Source organism: Prionailurus viverrinus, chromosome C2 (genome assembly GCF_022837055.1).
Source record: "Prionailurus viverrinus isolate Anna chromosome C2, UM_Priviv_1.0, whole genome shotgun sequence".
Lineage (NCBI taxonomy): Eukaryota > Metazoa > Chordata > Mammalia > Carnivora > Felidae > Prionailurus > Prionailurus viverrinus.
Window position 1 is genome coordinate 84,424,322 of NC_062569.1, and position 14,572 is coordinate 84,438,893.

Genomic DNA, 14,572 nt, shown 5'->3' on the forward strand with positions numbered 1-14,572 from the left:
CAACTCTACCACTTTTAAGCTGTGACTTTAGGCCAATTACTTATCCTTTCTGGCCCTCAGATTCTCCCACCTTATAGAGTCATAGGTTGAATGAAATAATATATGTAAAATATTAGCATAGTGCCTAATACATATAAGAAACAAGAAAAATTAGCTTTTGTGCCAAAAGAAAGTTTCCAGGCATTAACATAATTTCCCCCACAGTATTCCCTTTTGCCTCTTGACCACTTTATGAGGAGCTAGATCTTGAAGGAGCCCATTGCCTCCAGAGGCAGAAAGGATAGAGAAGTTGATAGCTGACTTCTGGGTTTTACACACCATTCGTAAGTTTGACCATGAATTTTAGAGACTACATGAGAATAAGAACAAAGCTCTCCCGTTCACCTGCCTTCCCTCCACTACTTTTCTAGCTACATAAAAATCCCTAGATTGGGAGTTGGAAGAAAATCCAAAAGAAGCTTAGATGTTGTGTGTACTTGAGAGAAGGGGCTGGCACAAAAGTAAGGTAAGGAAAGACCCTAGAAGTTTGTGAAAACAGAGCAAGAGGCATCAGTAAGCCTCGTTTTACAGGGAGATAGGCTTGGGACATTTTTCAAGCCCAGAGCAGAGTGGAAGCAACAGAAAGGAGGGGTGCCCTAGACCAGACCCACCTCCCCAGTGCCTTGCACAACTTCAAGTAGCCAGACTTGAGTCAGAAGACCTGCCAACTGGTGGGGACAACTGTCTGACTTGGACCAGATACTTTGCAACACTGCTTACTTTCAAGGATGGCAAGATTTGGAGCAAAAATTAAAAAGTAAGTGTAGTTATATGATTACGTTTCTTGCATAGTTGAGCTTATGGCAGTAGGACGAGGCTGAGAGGAGGATGAAGAAGGCCCTACAATGGATGTGTGTTATGGGCAGGACTACCCAGTGGAGAGAAAAAGGTGAGGAGGCACAAGAAATGTCAGCTCTGCTCCTCTTAGAATCTGCTTCCTCTTCACTCCGGTGACCCCTCACGTCTGGGAGCAAAAAATACCACCTCCAGCCCTGATACTGGCTAGCTGGGCAGTCTGGTCCCTTCTCACCTGCATTTCCTCATTTGTAAATTGGGCATTATAATAATTCCTAACTTGTTTATCCTATGATGAAGTGAGATATAAAAATTATTTATAAAACATTCATTGCTCTAAAGATGTTTGGAGTATTTGCTATTTCTCTTCTAAATAAAGACTTCTATATATATGAAAGACTGGTTTGCACATGGGACAAAAAAAAAAACAAAACCCAAAAAAACAAACAAACAAAAAAAACCTGAGTCACATTCTTGGACAAATGCTCGAGGAAGACATATGCAGTTTCAGGAATCTAAGCATAATCTTATTGTTCAATCAGGATCCTTTTTGCATATGTATACGTGAGTGGGCAGATCTGTGTAGACTATGTAATAAAGTATTTAGAGTATGATGGTCTTAGATCTTTCCAAAGAAAACAATGAGAAAGAAATACATTTCTGTTTTATGTGTCTGTCTCTAAAACGGATTTTTACCAGTACATAGTTTACACAGATATTAATGCTGGTGACCTTCTTTTTCTAGAAGTAGACCTAAGAAAAGCCACTCACTACTTAAGATCACTTTAGGTCAGTTTTGCACATTGAAAGGCAGCTTTGTTTGCCATCTCTACCATTTCTTTCTCTGAGTTTTCCTCAGAAGTAAGGCAAGAACCAAGCACCCCAGTCAGTAGACCCAGCGGAGTAAACACTGCGATCTCTCCTTCCCTTTTTTCTCACAGCCATGCTCTGTCACCAATGAGAGAAGCCATTCTTCACTGGCAGGCTACTGGGAAATGTGAGACAGTTGCTGTCTTTGGTTTAGGAGGCCAGTTTTTCTTGGGCTTGAGGTTTGCACGTTGGGTGCTATGGCAACATTCCGGATGAAAGATATCATCAGTATGCAAATCCTCCTCACTATCATTATAAGGCAGTTAGATTTCAACACACTAAAGGGGCATTTTGTAATTATATCGAGCATGGTTATGTTTACTACATTTCCTTGTCTCAATTTTAAATTAAGCAGACCCATTTTTAATGTGAAATCTGCTTGTGTTGAACAATTTAGGAATCAATGGTTCTCTTTACATTTAGGTGACGTTAAAAAGGTGTGTGTGTGTGTTTTCCTGTCTTTAGCAACTTGGGAACAGAAAAATACAACAATTTGTAAGCACGAAAGACACATACTTTCTATTTTTGTGTTGTATAGTTTCTTCTCTCATCATGATGTCCCATGTGTTTTGGTTTTGCCTAAAGAATATTTTATAAATAGTGCCCTACTAATTACACAAATTCAAGTGAACTTTACAAAGCGCAAATGAGAGCAAGGATGACAGTTCAAACCGTTGTTGCAAGAAAACTGGCTTTCTGCTTGGTCGGATCAACTGGAAACACAATTCTAAAGAATAGAATGTTACACCGACTTTCCTGAAGGTTCAACTCAATACTCTTCCAGCAAAAACTGGGGCTCTGTTTTCCATCTACAGAGAGCAGGGCTGTATAAAATCTCTGCATCCTGCCAATTATAAGAGTTGGTGGTTTCCAGTTGTGTTCTGTTTGGATAGGTGTGTAAACCATGCTCATGTTTATGAAGACATCGTGCATCAAGTAGTCTAACTCTCTCACCGTCCTCTGAACCAAAGGATCTTATTCACCCCACGCATCAGGAAATTAACCAATCACATATATTAGACTTTTCTTCTAATTTTGTATTTATTATCATTTGATTCTTATATTACGGGTATACCTTATATAAACGGGATACATTTTATCCCGTTTGCATTTATGGAGTCTTCACCTGCATGAATAGCCTAGCCGTGTCTACCTCACCTATCTTTCAATATCTTAATATCAGGCAGGTAAGGCTATGTTGATCTGCTTTGCTCTTGGCCGAGATGTTGGACAGGAAAGAAGCGGCTCCATGGCAATGGCCTACCTGTGAGCATGCCTTCAGTCACCACACAGCTTCCATCAATCAGGATAGCATCACATGGCAATAAAGTTTTTCCTGGAAGAATAAGAGTATCCCCAGGAACCAAGAGATGGGATTCCAGCTTCTGCAAACCTACACAACAAAGTTCCCGTGACTGGCTGACCTTTTCCTGTTTTTACTTAAGAATGGGGGAAGGGGAAAAAAATAAAAAAGTTACAGAGAGGGAGGGAGGCAAACCACAAGAGACTCTCCCATACTGAGAACAAACTGAGGGTTGATGGGGGTTGCAGGGGAGGGGAAAGTGGGTGATGGGCATTGAGGAGGGCACTTGTTGGGATGAGCACTCGGATGAAGACTGGGATGAGAACTGGGAGGAGGGCACTTGTTGGGATGAACCACCCAGCCAGTTTCTGCTACTCTGGGCTGCAGCTCCCTGCTCCTCACAGAGAGCCATGGTCACCCCAACCCAGGGTAAGTCAGAGCAAATACTGAGTCCAGTCAGCCATTTACAAGCATTCTTCGGGTCTGGATTCTGGATAACAGATTGAAGTGTTAGAATTCAAGGTCTGTTTGGGATCATTAGTTGGGGAAATCAAAACGCCTCAAGAAAGCTTACCCAGTAACATTCCAGTGAGTGAAATATGGGAAGGCAGAGGGAGTTGGAAGCAACTCAGACACTGGGTCAAAATGGTTCAATCAGGAGGAGGCATGCAAGGTACTCAGGGTACAAAATTCAGTGAGGTGCTCACCGTCTGGGTCCTGGAAAAGCAGGTCAGCGTTTGCCTGACCTTTCCTCCTTAAGTTTGTCATCTTAAAAGTCTTATTTACCTTACTTTAGCCTCCGTCCTGGGTTTCATCAGAAAAGGTTTTCTCAACTAATAATCAATAACAAATGGGACTGACTCCACTCTGAAATATCAGGATGCTGAAGGTGGCAGAACATATCACGTACCTTTGTCCTTTACCATGACTGTAACCTGGACTTTGTTGTGATCCTCCACAAGGTTGTGCAGCTTCACTGATTGCTACCAATTCAAAGTCAACATTTAAGTATCAGATAGTCCATAACCGGAAAACCACATGATCTCAATACTGCAAATACCAAGCCTGTCACACAGCAAAACCTCCTTGGGCAAAGGCTCAAGCTCTACTTTAGCGTTTCTGCTTCCTTGCCCCAATCCCTACCGCAGCCAACCCCCGACTTATAGCAACAAATATGGTAATTAGTTTAGTGCTATTTAAATTCCAGGACACATCATGCACAACCACTGTCCCCAAGGAGCAACGCTAAGTCCCCGAGGTTGTACTTCTTAAGGGCGCACGATGACACAAGGGAAGAACAAGACCATGAACAGATTAGGTTACCTCTCGGTACCCGTTTCCTTGTCTTTAAAACAACAAAAATGAATTTGATCTTTCCATTGTAAAAGCCTGGGAATATTTGAGTTATGTTTTGATTTTACGTGGAATTTTATCCCCTCCTTTACAAACTGGTGGATTTTCCCATTGGGTCAGTCTGGAGACTGAAGCCACGATGCTCCAGAACCCTAGTGCTTCCCCTTAGGCATTATTCAGCTTAGTTAACTCCCTTTTCCTCATCTGAAAGTGGAGATATTAACAGTACCTCTTCTAGAGGGTTTTCAAAATTTAAGTAATGCTTCTCTTAGTTATCCCTTTGGATATTACTCATTACGATGGTAAGAGCTCAGCAAGGGTTAATGATTAATAAGAAAGTTGCTGTTGGAAAAACAGCATTGTTTTGTCTAAAGCATCCCCTTGGAAGATTTGCTTAGGGTGGAATTCACTGAGATACCACCCTGTGCTAAGTGGAGGAAATGGAAGCAGCCTGGAGAAGCGAAGGCAGCATCTACTGGGATAACTCAGGAGACAGGAAGGCAGAAGAGTAAGGACAAATTGTCCACACAGTTCCATACACTGACTGTAGGCGACGCCATTGGCAGGGGCATCCCTGGAAGGCACTGCCTCCTGTATGGACGTCACTTACTTGGATACTTCTAAGTAGAAGAGATCTGAATACCGTCAACAGTACTTTAAACATAGCTTAACCTAATTCAAGTATAAAACTTTCCCTTTTAGATGATAGGGTAAATTATTTTTATCTGCCCTCTTGATGATTTTTAAGGTAGCCAATGTCACTAGATAAACATTACACACAATTACACAATTTTCCTCTTGAGAGAAATTAATAAATTTGGTGTTTCTATTTATACAGAACAATTTATTATTTACTCCATTTTCTTAGGAAAGGCAACACTTCAATCATTTGGACCAACTGAGTGGAAGAAATGGTACTGCTGTTTGTTAGGTACATAGTCATTGCCCTAACTTGACTTTCTGAGGCTTGCCTATTGGGGCATCCATTTTACTGATGGGTAATAGCGAGAAAGTCAGCGTGGTTCTGGGACAAGAACACTGGATTCATTCAGGACTCCTGAGTCGTGGGTCAAGTTTACCCACTAACCAGCCATGTACCTGTATATAAGAAATTTCACTTTATGTTACTTGTTCTTTCTGTAAACAAATGACATTGAATTGAATCATTTTCAAGCTCCTTCAAAACTCAACATGTCTGATACGGATATGTTTTGCATATCAGAGATTTAGTCAAAGCCCCTAAGACTTCATAGAGGAAATAACCTGGGGTTTATAAATGGCTCACAGTATTATTATTATTAGACAGTTTAAAACAGTAAGCAACTACTACGTGCCAGGCACTGTTGTAAGCACTTGAAATGTATTGCTTGATTTTTTTTCCTCCTCAAAATAATCCTATGATGATGTTATTGTCTCCAATGTACATATAGCAAAATAAAACGACCAAAAAGAAACAAAAAACAAAAAACAAAAAACAAAAACAAGCCAGGGTCGGGGCGCCTGGGTGGCGCAGTCGGTTAAGCGTCCGACTTCAACCAGGTCACGATCTCGCGGTCCGTGAGTTCAAGCCCCGCGTCAGGCTCTGGGCTGATGGCTCAGAGCCTGGAGCCTGTTTCCGATTCTGTGTCTCCCTCTCTCTCTGCCCCTCCCCCGTTCATGCTTTGTCTCTCTCTGTCCCAAAAATAAATAAACGTTGAAAAAAAAATTTAAAAAAACAAGCCAGGGTCTTGGAAATGTTAAAGTAACTTGTCTTCACTCATTTACTTACTAAGTATTAAGATTGTCAGTAAAACCTGGGTTTATCTGACTCTAAAGCCTTTTCTGTTGATGAATATGTTCCCCTAAAGTGCTTGAAAATAGTTTTTTTCCTTTAAGAAGATAAATAACCTTCCTTTGTTATAAATTTCTTTAAGTTACTTTCTTGCTTAGCAAACTCTTCTAGTCACTGCCATGAGAATTTCACCCTAGCTTAAGAGGATGATAATCGACACATTTGGAAGTGGCAAAGTATAAGTTCAAAATGCTCTAACTCTCAAAAATCATTATGGCATCAAGCTGGATTTATTCATCAGGTTTATCATTCTGCAAAACCTGCCATGCTTCCATGCCTTCGTTCAAGCTATTACCTGGAATGCTCACCCAGGTTTTCTACCAGCAAACTCCTAATCCTTCACATAAAGTCTGGCTCAAACGTCATCTCCACTCCATAAGTCTCTAACATCTCAGAAAGAATTCATTGTTCTGCTCCCTGTGTTTCCGCCTGTATTAGTGTATGACCAATTCCATTACAGCTGTTTTCTTGTCAGGTCTCCTGTGTGAGGCAGGTGGTTCAAAGAGCCAAACGCTCATCTATGTACCCCTGGAGTCTGTCACATAGTAGGCCCTCAGCAAATATTTACTTAATAGAACTGAATTATTCCACGTCTCCCAACAACACTGGAGAAGGATAATATAAGCCTCCTCTCTGAGCTAATGTACCCAGAAACTCTACAAACACAGGTTTCTATGACAACCAACCAGCTAGGAGAAAGCAGGTGCTATGATGCTTGCCGTGATTTGGAAGCTCGCTGCCTGATTTTCATTAGGCCCCCTCTGGTTTCTCCAGTCCCGGTTTAGTGGGACCAGGATCAGTTTCCAAGACTAATTTGCATATTGTTATTATTCCGGCATCTGTTGCTGTGTGTCCTTGTGTTTGCTGTGGCTGGATTTCCTCCAGAGATGAGTAATGAGGGCACTAACTCAGGTGTCTTTTGAGCCCAGCTCAGTGATGGCTAAAGGCAAGGCACCATGGGTCAGATACTCTCAGTGCTATTTCTAGCGGCCGCCTGTGGAGCCAGCAATAGAGTATGCAACACAGCTCAGTGTAAATACAGTTGAGTGCCAGCTCAATTTACACTCATACCTGCACCAAACTTGTTAGAAAGGGGCTGCCGAGGGTGTTTCTTGGCGTAGGCAAGGTTCCTCTCTCTTTGCTGCATGATTTGGGGCCACAGTAGATGCAGAAAGATAGTTTATTCCACTCCTGCAAACACCTCCCCTCTTGCAATTTTCAAAAGCTGTTATTTCTTTAGCATGATTTGTAAATGACGGTAGATGCTCCTTCCATTTCTAGCAGCCCCTTTCCCAAATATTTTCATAATAAAATTATCAATCGTTTACTGCTGCAAGGAAACTCATAGGTCTCTTTGAGATTTTGCTCCGTGGGACAGTGTGAAGTACTTGATGTAGAATCAGGAAACCCGGGGCTGGGATCTATAGCCACTATTACTGAGCAAGTCACTTCAGCTCCCTGATTGTCCCCATCCCTCCGTCTCAGGTGGTGGGAGGACACCACAACCACATGCGTATCATTTTAGGGGCTGCCATGCCCCACACAAGCACATCTGTCACAGACGGGGGAGCCCGTTACAAATTGTGCTAAAGAAATATTGATTGGTGAGCATTTGTGATTTAAACTGCAAAAATAGTTTCAGGAAACTGGCCCATTTTGTATAATGTTACAAGATCCCTTAGAGTTTGGGTCTGATAAGCCTTTGTTAACAAATATTAACTGCAAGGGCACCTGGGTGGCTCAGTCAGTTAACAGTCCGACTCTTGGTTTCGGCTCAGGTTATGATGTCACGGTTTTGTGGGTTCAAGTGCCCCATCAAGCTCTGTGCTGACAGCTTAGACTCTGCTTGGGATTCTCTGTATTTCTCTCTCTCTGTCCCTCCCCCCTCACACTGTCTCTCTCTCAAAATAAATCGATAAAACTTAAAAAAAAAAACCCAAATATTAACTGCTAATGGAATTAATGTCTCCTTGTTAAAGCTTTTGCAGTTCTGCCATCAAGTGAAGTTCCCAGGTGAGTTACTATTTTAAACAAAGACATGTAGGGATTTTAAGATGTAGAACCTGAATATTTAAGATTCATTAAAGATTTTAAAATAAATATTGAGAAAATTACAAATAGAACAGAGCATGCCTACTTTTAGAAGAGAACTTGAGAAGCAAAACAAGAAACGCAGAAACCCAGAAAAAGAAACATATTTGACTGCACACATTTTAAAATATCTGACAAAAGTCAAGTCAGAGGAAAAATGATAGACTAAGAAATAAAACTTTTCCACGTGGATGATGGATATAAAGAGAAAATAAATAGAAAACAAAAATGCATATATTTATTGGAGGAAAATGTATCTAATCTCACTAATAATTAGTGGAATATAAATTAAAACATCATTGGGACACAATTTTCTAAAAACACATTAGACTGAAAAAAATTTAAACATCAATATATAACACTGGTGAGGATCTGGAGAAATGGATACTCTCATATGTTGCCGTTATTTTATTTAAGAAAATAATAAATATCGCAGGATCTATTAACATCCAAAATATACATATCTTTTGATTCAGCAACCTGGCTTTTGATTATTTTACTAAAAACAAATGCAAACACTCATATGTAAGGACACATCTATATTGTAGTTGTGTGTAATTCAGCATACCTGTGGTGGCAAAAATTGGAAAGGAAGCCCCCTATTTTCTAGAAATAAACGAATGGCTGAACAAATTATGATATACAATGGAATTTCACACCGTTAATTTTAAACGTGATCTAGAATTATTTATTTACTTGGTAGATGGCCGTTATATTTATTGTAAAGTGACAAATGCAAGTTCCAGATTAATGTACAAAGTATGTTCCTGTTTTATTAAAACAAATTAATAAATACATAAGTAAATCTCCACATAAACTTGTATTTCTCTGCATCTTATGGAGGAGAAAAAATGAAATATACATTTAGCTAATGATGACATAAATAAATAAATAAATAAATAAATGTATTGGGGATCTTAGTGCTTGAATTTGTCTTTTGGTGGATTCCTCTGGAACAACAGCTCTTAAGCTTTTAGAATGCATGACAAGCACCTGTTATGAAACTGTGAAAAAGCACAGATTCCTCTTGTTGCCTTGGATATTTTGACTTAATGGGTCAGGAGCTTAGGAATCTTGACTAATTCTCTCTCTGAAACATTGCCCTCTAGAGTATTGAATCAAACCTGTTTTCTCTGTAACCCTTCCCAACTCTCACACAGGAATCTCTATATTTCTTTTCCGTTTCCTTAAAGACAGTTATACCTACGTTCCAAATGAAAAAAAAAATAGTGTAAAGGAACTTGAGGAGAGACTGAAATTTGTCATAAACATGTAGATGGGAAGTATATATTTAAGTCAGGGGAAATATGTGGAAACATCATAAGGGGTGTAACACATCAAGTGGTAACACCACATTTACTTGGGACCCATTGATTACAGGCAACAGAAATTGGTTAAACTGGTTTAAGCAGATGAGAAATTGTGAGGATGCAGGGACATCTCACTAAACTAAGGTGGGAAGTGAAGCCAGAGCTCCCAAGGGCTCCAAACAGGAGCAGGAAATGCTATGAAGAGCAGGTTATTCATTCGCTCTCTGTCTCTCTGCCCTCTCCCTTTCTGCTGGGCTCCGTATGGCTCACCTCTGTGTCTCACTGTGTATTTGGTTCGTTCTTTGTGCAAGTTTTTTTCTCTGCTTGTCCACACACAAGGATCAAGGGTTGCCACCCTGGTCCTAGCATCACTTTTCACATCACATTCCTGACAGAGCATGACAGACAGCTTCAAGTCCTTAGGCTTGGATCCCAGGCTAAAAGATATATGCGCATGATTCCTGCTGATATTCCTGCTGATGGACTGGCTTCCGCTGGGTCAGATACCCCCTGTTCCAACTATGTGTGCCAGTGGAAAGAGAGAGCCACCTAGAGCAAACTAGTTGCAGGCTGCCAGAGTTCTAAGAGGAGGGGGGTTGCAGTGCTTGCCGCAAAATATGTGTACTTACTTTCATGCTTGTCAGGGAATAGGAGGCTGGAGAGAGTAACCCAAGTTCATGGGTACAGGCTCCATTAAAGTCCACTGTACTTCATGTCTTTGGGTCCTATGAGCTACTGGTACATATTTATAATACATATCCCTTTGATGATTAGGGTAACTTAGGTTTCTATTCTTCATACACATCCTGACTTGAGTAGTTTAGGACTAAAGTCCAACTGACCACTATTAGGGTCCAATAGGAATTAACTCCAGTTTGCAGCACATGCTCTCAGATTTCCAGTGGCCAGAAAATTTCTTACCAGCGTTCTAAAGTTTTCAAGGGCTTTTTTTCATTCCTTGTCAGTGGCCCTGGCAAAATGATAGAATCCTAAAATGGTGAGACCTAAAAAAGTAGGGTATAACCTCCACCATGTATATAGCTGAGGAAAGTGAGCCCAAGGAAAACAGAGTCCTCGGGCTCATATGAGTGAACCAGCGGTTGTTACCAGCCCTGTCCTGATGGTCCCATGCTGCCTCCTGTTCTCTTCAATCTCTGTACCCCCTCCCCCTCCCATCTGTCCCTTGCCAACTTTCCCTAACTTTTAATAATAAAAACAGCAACAGCAATATCAATGATAACAAGAATTGACATTTTACTAAGTGCCTACTATGTACCAGAAATATAAGTATTCAAAGTGATTGTTTCATATAATTTGCTCAACTCTGACACCAACACACACTCACGTGCCCACACACATACACACCTTCTACAGATGAGGAAACTGATTATAACAGCACCAAGTAACACAAACAGGAGAGGTAAGGGGGAGGTTTTCAATCTGACTAGATAAGATCTCCCTCCCAAAAGGCCTCAGAGAGTTCTGTGTTTTTCCTGAGAACACTTGGATGGTTTATGACGATATAGCCGGGTGACTGTGTGTAGATGTCACCCCAGTGGAAGGAACGACATGCGAGAAGGGCTGTATTCACTGATGTGTGACTTAAGCCAGAAAGTGTATGAATGGCTTGCACGTATCAAATCAGATATTCTATTAAGGAAAGATTTCTCAAAACCCAGAAACTAGAAATTCTATCTGCGGGCTTCACATTACATACCTTTATCAAATGACTAAGGTAAAAGCTTAGGACACTCTACTTTTCTATTGAGACTCAGCAGAATAGTCAGATCTTTATTGTCTTGGTGTCTATGGTCATGCTTTTGCTCAAAGGCCCAGAGTTCACCAGAAAGAGTTACTCCCCTCCCCCCAGGCCTTGGCAGCCAGGCAAGTTGCTGGTCACTCTTAACATCTTTGTGATATAAATTAGTTTGTGAAAAAACACACCTAGGTACTCACTGTTTAAAAAGGCAGAAAACCAGAAACAAAACAAAGTCCTAGTAGCCTGCTCTCCAGCTCAAAGTATCTCCATTCATCTAACTTTTCATTTTTAGATCCTGTTTCCTAACTCTTTACATATCTATTGTCTTTCTTTCATTTCTCATCAAAGACTTCATAACTCAAAATTTGTAGCATCTAAAACCAGATAACGAGCCGATATTAGATTTAATATTGTTGAGCCACTGAAATGGAATAGGAATGAAAGCTCCCTTTCAGTTAGGCTTATGTAAAGGCCCCACGTCTGCCTTTCTGACTTGTGCCCAGAGCTCACTGTGTGGACATCGAGAACTCATCTCCTTTCTCAACACTTGTGTTTGACTTTCATTCCCAGCTGTGACACTACTTTGGAAAGTGCCTTATGCTAAGGAAATATCGCACATGTGGCAGTTTCATTTTATGAGGAGCCAGAAGCTCTGACTCTGTCAAAAAACCACACTCTGATTTGGAACAAGCTCCCTGGATCTTAGTTTTTTTCCCTGCAGATGAAGGATGAAACTTGAGACTAGGCGGTTTCAACAGTGCAGTAGAGTTGACAGGCTGACACAGTGTACCGTAACAATGCCCAGCCCCCAGCCCCATCTCTACAAAGCTAATTCCATAGTCAAGTTTTCAAAAACATACAAAAAATACAGTGAGACATCGTTTTTGGGGTTGTCTCCTGATTTTCAGGCTGATGATTCTTAAGCAAAGTAGCCAAACGTTTTCTAGAAAGATACTGTGGGGAGCTGAGACTTGCAGGGACTGTGGAGTTATAAGTAATATTCAGCAAAATTCTATTTCAGAATGCACTGCTATCTCATTTAGAAGACTGATTATTTTGGGGCACCTGGATGGCTCAGTCAGCTGCGTCTGAATCTTGATTTCAACTCAGGTCATGATCTAGCATTTCATGAGATCAAGACCCATTGGAATTCTCTCTCTCCCCCTCTCTCTTCCCCTTCCCTGCTCGTGCTCACTTGCTCTCTCTCAAAATAAATAAACTTAAAAAAGAAGACTATTTTTAAAAAGGAAGACTTTAAATAGCTATAAGATGCGGCGCCTGGGTGGCTCAGTCGGTTAAGCATCTGACTTCAGCTCAGGTCATGATCTCACAGTCTGTGAGTTCAAGCCCCATGTCGGGCTCTGTGCTGACGGCTCGGAGCTTGGAGTCTGCTTCAGATTTTGTGTCTCCCTCTCTTTCTGACCTTCCCCTGTTCATGCTCTGTCTCTGTCTCAAAAATAAGTTAAAACATTTAAAAAAAATTAAATAGCTATAAGATGAACAATGATGGAAAGGTATGTTGTCATCATTAATCCATCAAAGCATTCTTTCCCACCATACTCAGATACAGCCTCGGAGTCCTTCTGAACACTGTATGCGGGTCAGCCTTCAGTCGATAAATCCGGGTTTGCAAAGACATTTACATCTACCTGCTATTTCTGAAGATCTCCTCCTGAGTTCTCACACTTAGTAAGTCCTTGTTTTTTGCTTTATGACTTAAGTTTCACAAAGCTACTCCTTGCTGTCAGTGGAAAACCCATAGGCTTTGCTTCTTGTGCACCATAAGCTAAATAGATCCCAACTGTGATTTTAGCTCTTACCTGTCGCAAATCATACACACTTAAGACAATGGAGATAATAGACAAGATGATGATGGCCACAGAGTATTCTATGTAACCTTGAGACAGCCACAAAGTTAGGGTAAAGGCTTGGAACACGTAGAATGGATTTAAAACCTGCAAGTACAAAAACAGCATGTGAGTCACTTGCATGGATCACATCATTTCAAAGAAATTGAAGAAGAAACAAAGAAATGGAGAAAACTTCCATGCTTATGGATTAGAAGAGCAAATATTGTTAAAATGTCTAAACTACCCAAAGCAATCTGTACATCCATGCAATCCCTATCAACATACCACCAGCATTTTGTCACAAAGCAAGAACAATTCTAAAATTTGTGTGGAACCACAAAAACCCTGAGTACCAAAAAGTCATGTTGAAAAAGAAAAGTAAAACAATTCCAGACTTCAAGCTATATTACAAAGCTGTAATCATCAAGACAGTATGGTACTGGCACAAAAACAGACACATAGATCAATGGATCAGAATAGACAACCCAGAAATGGACCCACAACTATAGGGTCAGCTAATCTTCAACAAATCAGGAAAGACTATCCAATGGAAAGAAGACAAGCTCTCCAACAAATGGTGTTGGGAAAATTGGATGGCAATAAGCAAAAGAATGAAACTGGACCACTTTCTTACACCATACACAAAAATAAATTCAAAATGGATGAAAGGCCTGTGAGACAGGAAACCATCAAAATTCTAGAGGAGAACATAGGCAGCAACTTCTTTGATCTTGGCCACAGCAACTTCTTACCAGATACATCTCCAGAGGCAAGGGACATGAAAGCAAAAAAGAACTATTGGCACTTCATCAAGAAAAAAAGCTTCTGTACACCAAGGGAAATAATCAACAAAACTAAAAGGTAACCTACAGAATGGGAGAAGATATTTGCAAATGACATATAAGACAAAGGGCTAGTATCCAAAGTCTATAAATAACTTATCAAACTCAACCTCCCAAAAATAATCCAGTGAAGAAATGGGCAGAAGACATGAACAGACATTTCCCCAAAGAGGGCATTCAAATGGCTAACAGACACATGAAAAAAAAGCTCAACATCACTCATCATCAGGGAAATACAAATCAAAACCACTGCCAGATACCAGGTACCACCTCACACTTGTCAGAATGGCTAAAATTAACTCAGGAAACAATGGATGCTAGCAAGGATACAGAGAAGGGGGAACCCTCTTACACTGTTGATGCGAATGCAAACTGGTACAGACACTCTATAAAACAGCTCCTCAAAAAGTTAAAAATAGAACTATCCTATGATCCAGCAATTGTATTACCAGGTATTCATTCAAAGGATACAAAAAAAAAATACTGATTTGAAGGGGCACATGCACCCCAATATTTACAGCAGCACTAT

At 40.6% G+C, this 14,572-nt stretch overlaps 1 protein-coding gene across 1 annotated transcript in view; it reads right to left on the reverse strand.

Moving 5' to 3' along the window:
* LOC125175748 (probable cation-transporting ATPase 13A5) overlaps nt 1–14,572 on the reverse strand; it is a 111,900-nt gene that overhangs the window by 57,958 nt on the left and 39,370 nt on the right. The window contains exons 7-9 of the mRNA XM_047876562.1: nt 13,172–13,306; nt 3,918–3,990; nt 2,969–3,097 (exon numbers count right to left, since the gene is read on the reverse strand). Of these exons, the coding sequence (XP_047732518.1) occupies nt 2,969–3,097; nt 3,918–3,990; nt 13,172–13,306 (337 nt within the window). The remainder of the gene's footprint in view (nt 1–2,968; nt 3,098–3,917; nt 3,991–13,171; nt 13,307–14,572) is intronic.